General features: G+C 41.1%; 1 protein-coding gene across 1 annotated transcript in view; it reads left to right on the top strand.

Annotated features, from left to right (window-relative positions):
• Nucleotides 1–4,403, top strand: part of LOC117938780 (collagen alpha-2(IV) chain-like) — a 31,202-nt gene that overhangs the window by 25,905 nt on the left and 894 nt on the right. The window contains exons 31-34 of the mRNA XM_034863647.1: nucleotides 1,156–1,320; nucleotides 1,560–1,652; nucleotides 2,396–2,491; nucleotides 2,575–2,618. Coding sequence (XP_034719538.1) covers nucleotides 1,156–1,320; nucleotides 1,560–1,652; nucleotides 2,396–2,491; nucleotides 2,575–2,618 — 398 coding nt within the window. The remainder of the gene's footprint in view (nucleotides 1–1,155; nucleotides 1,321–1,559; nucleotides 1,653–2,395; nucleotides 2,492–2,574; nucleotides 2,619–4,403) is intronic.

The raw sequence follows: 4,403 nt of genomic DNA, 5'->3' as shown, positions 1-4,403 counted from the left end.
CTATCTAAAGACACATTGGTCTCATACAACCAGAGAACATGTGTTGGTGGTTGCAGCAGGTCTCTGTTGTCCACCTGTTGTCCACCTGTCGTCCACCTGTCGTCCACCTGTTGTCCACCTGTCGTCCACCTGTCGTCCACCTGTCGTCCACCTGTCGTCCACCTGTCGTCCACCTGTCGTCCCCGGGCAGGTGGATGGACGAACACACAGGAAGTTATCATAGAGAAAGAAATATTCAATAAAATAACAGAAGAGGCAAAGAGACGATGTAGTAAACAGATAAATAGGAACATGGAGAAGTTTCAACCCCAACACACAAAACATACACACACACACACACACATACTCACACACACACACACACACACACACACACACACAACCTTTAGCAAGACGTGAAAAGGCGTGGAGACATCTACATGAACTAATGTCTGTTGACTCTAATAATTGTACTAATTGCAGGTGTTTAGTAACATGCAACAGATGCTAACATGTTGACATGCTAACATGCAACACACGTTAACATGCTAACATGCGACACACGCTAACATGCAACACATGCTAACATTCAACACATGCTACCATGTTAAAATGCTAACATGCAACACATGCAACACATGCAACACATGTTAACATGCTAACATGCAACCCATGCAACACATGCTAACATGCAACACATGCAACACATGCAACACATGCAACACATTCAACACATTCAACACATGCTAACATGCAACACATGCAACACATGCAACACATGCAACACATGCTAACATGTTAACATGCAACACATCCTAACATGCAACACATGCTAACATGCAACACATTCAACACACGCTAACATGCAACACATGCTAACATGCAACACATGCTGACAAGATAACATCCTAACATGCTAACATGCAACACATGCTAATATGCAACACAGGCAACACATGCTAACATTGTTAACATGCAACACATGCTAACATGCAACACATTCTAACATGCAACACATGCTAACATGCAACACATGCTAACATTGTTAACATGCAACACATGCTAACATTGTTAACATGCAACACATGCTAACATTGTTAACATGCAACACATGCTAACATTGTTAACATGCAACTCAGGCTAACATGCTAACTTGCCTGTTCTTCTTCCCATGAGGTGTGGCCCCCACGGGTCCACCGGGCCTCCAGGGGCCACCTGGCTCAACTGGAAGCAAAGGAGAAATGGGAGAATCGGGGCCCCTCACCGTCGGGCCCCCAGGACAGGACGGGGTCCCGGGAAGGCCTGGAGTCCAAGGAGAAATTGGAGAACCAGGAATACCAGGTGAAGGACAGTTAGTGGGCCAGGTCCTGGGAGCACCGGGAACCCCCCACATCAACAGAAACAAATCCCCCTTCCAACAAGATCCAGGATTAGTTTTCTTGTCATTCCAAAAACACTTTGGGACTTTTAAAATATGAGAAATGGAGAGATACTCATACCCATAAATCATATGCAGACACACTGTATCTTCCATTTTGTCTCAGTCCACGTCTGATTAACTTTCTTCTTCTCTGTCTCAGAGTTCCTGCCGGGGGGTTCTGGTTCTCCTGGACCTAAGGGTCTAAAAGGCACCCTGGGGTTTCCTGGAATGACAGGAGAGGAAGGACAAGAGGGTGAGTGGGTGAAAGGAGTCAGAAATACTCGAAGGGAAACTCTGTGTCACAGCTGCAATAAGTATAGAAATATCAGAGTAGAAATATACTGTAAGTCAAATATGAGGAGTGTGGACATGTACGGTATTTATAGAGAAAGATTTTTATGGCGATGAAAAAGGCGAAAAATATGCGCCAAAAAGGAGACCAAAAGGACAAGAAAAGGAAACAAGAAGGAGACAAAAATGCAACAAAAAGGCGCCAAAAAGACGATGATAAGGCGACAAGAAGACGATTAAAAGGAGAAGAAAAAGGTTAGAAAAAAGTGAAGAAAAGGCGCCAAAAAGGAGACAAAAAGGAAACAAATATGCAACAAAAAGGAGACAAAAAGGAAACAAATATGCACCAAAAAGGAGACAAAATGGACACGAAAAGGCAACAAAAAGGAAACAAATATGCACCAAAAAGGCGCCGAAAAGACGATGATAAGGTGACCAAAAGGCTACAAGAAGACGATTAAAAGGTTGAGGCAAAGGCGCCCAAAAGGTTGAAGAAAGGGTAATTTTTCTGATGCAGTGTCTACATAATTAAGCAGTTGTAATAGTGAGATTTATAACAGTAGTAATGATGAACAGCAGCAGAGTATCCCACACATCTTACTTTGAGAGGTGTTAGGACTGAAGGGGAGTTATGATGTCACATGACACGATAACACATGACATATTATACACTCTTCTTCGTGTGATTGGCTGGTTGTCTGACAGGTGAGAAGGGCGAGGTGTGCTTCGCCTGTTCACCTGTCCTCGGCGACCCCGGACCCCCGGGTCCACCAGGAGAGCCAGGTGAAGACGGGGTGGACGGTAAGTACCACACCTCACTCAGTAATCCATATTCTGATATTTTAAGGGTTTTAAACTTCAACTTTGTGTGATTTACCCCTCAGTCGCTCTGACTGGAGCTGGAAATCAGTGGATCAGGAACAATTCGGTTAATCTGGAACTATCAACAATTTATTCTGTCAAAATAAAAACAGTTTTTAAGATTAGTAACGCTGTCAGGAAAAGTAACTTAAAAAATAGCAACATCAGACAGTTTAGCCTCTTTTCAGATAGCGGGAATAAGTTTGTAACCCAACATTTGTCAGATTACAGGAATAAATCACCCAACATTTGTCAGATTACAGGAATAGGTCACCCAACATTTGTCAGATAGTAGGAATAAGTCACCCAACATTTGTCAGATTACAGGAATAAATCATCCAACATTTGTCAGATAGCGGGTATAGGTCACCCAACATTTGTCAGATAGTAGGAGTAAATCACCCAACATTTGTCAGATTACAGGAATAAATCACCCAACATTTGTCAGATTACAGGAATAAATCACCCAACATTTGTCAGATAGTAGGAATAAATCACCCAACATTCGTCATATATAAGGAATAGGTCACCCAACATTTGTCAGATTAAAGGAATAACTCACCCAACATGTGTCAGATATTAGGATTAAGTCACCAAACATTTGTCAGATAGTAGGAATAAATCACCCAACATCTGTCAGATAGTAGGAATAAGTCACCCAACATTTGTCAGATTACAGGAATAAGTCACCCAACATCTGTCAGATAGTAGGAATAAATCACCCAACATCTGTCAGATAGCAGGAATAAGTCACCCAACACTTGTCAGATAGCCGGAATAAGTCACCCAACATTTGTCAGATAGCGGGAATAAGTCACCCAACATTTGTCAGATAGTAGGAGTAAGTCACCCAACATTTGTCAGATAGTAGGAATAAGTCACCCAACATTTGTCAGATTACAGGAATAAATCATCCAACATTTGTGAGATAGCGGGTATAGGTCACCCAACATTTGTCAGATAGTAGGAATAAATCACCCAACATTTGTCAGATAGTAGGAATAAGTCACCCAACATTTGTCAGATAGTAGGAATAAATCACCCAACATTTGTCAGATTACAGGAATAAATCATCCAAAATTTGTCAGATTACAGGAATAAATCACCCAACATTTGTCAGATAGCAGGAATAAATCACCCAACATTTGTCAGATAGTAGGAATAAATCACCCAACATTCGTCATATATAAGGAATAGGTCACCCAACATTTGTCAGATATAAGGAATAGGCCACCCAACATTTGTCAGATTACAGGAATAACTCACCAAACATTTGTCAGATAGTAGGATTAAGTCACCAAACATTTGTCAGATAGTAGGAATAAGTCACCCAACATTTGTCAGATAGTAGGAATAAGTCACCCAACATTTGTCAGATAGTAGGATTAAGTCACCAAACATTTGTCAGATAGTAGGAATAAGTCACCCAACATTTGTCAGATAGTAGGAATAACTCACCAAACATTTGTCAGATAGTAGGATTAAGTCACCAAACATTTGTCAGATAGTAGGATTAAGTCACCAAACATTTGTCAGATAGTAGGAATAAGTCACCCAACATTTGTCAGATTACAGGAATAAGTCACCCAACATTTGTCACATAGCCGGAATAAGTCACCCAACATTTGTCAGATTGCAGCAATAAGTCACCCAACATTTGTCAGATAGCGGGAATAAGTCACCAAACATTTGTCAGATAGTAGGAATAAATCACCCAACATTCGTCATATATAAGGAATAGGTCACCCAACATTTGTCAGATTACAGGAATAACTCACCCAACATTTGTCAGATAGTAGGATTAAGTCACCAAACATTTGTCAGATAGTAGGAATAAATCACCCAACATTTG

Source organism: Etheostoma cragini, chromosome 3 (assembly GCF_013103735.1).
Source record: "Etheostoma cragini isolate CJK2018 chromosome 3, CSU_Ecrag_1.0, whole genome shotgun sequence".
In the NCBI taxonomy this organism is placed as follows: Eukaryota; Metazoa; Chordata; class Actinopteri; order Perciformes; family Percidae; genus Etheostoma; species Etheostoma cragini.
This window is presented reverse-complemented; position numbering and strand designations above follow the sequence as displayed.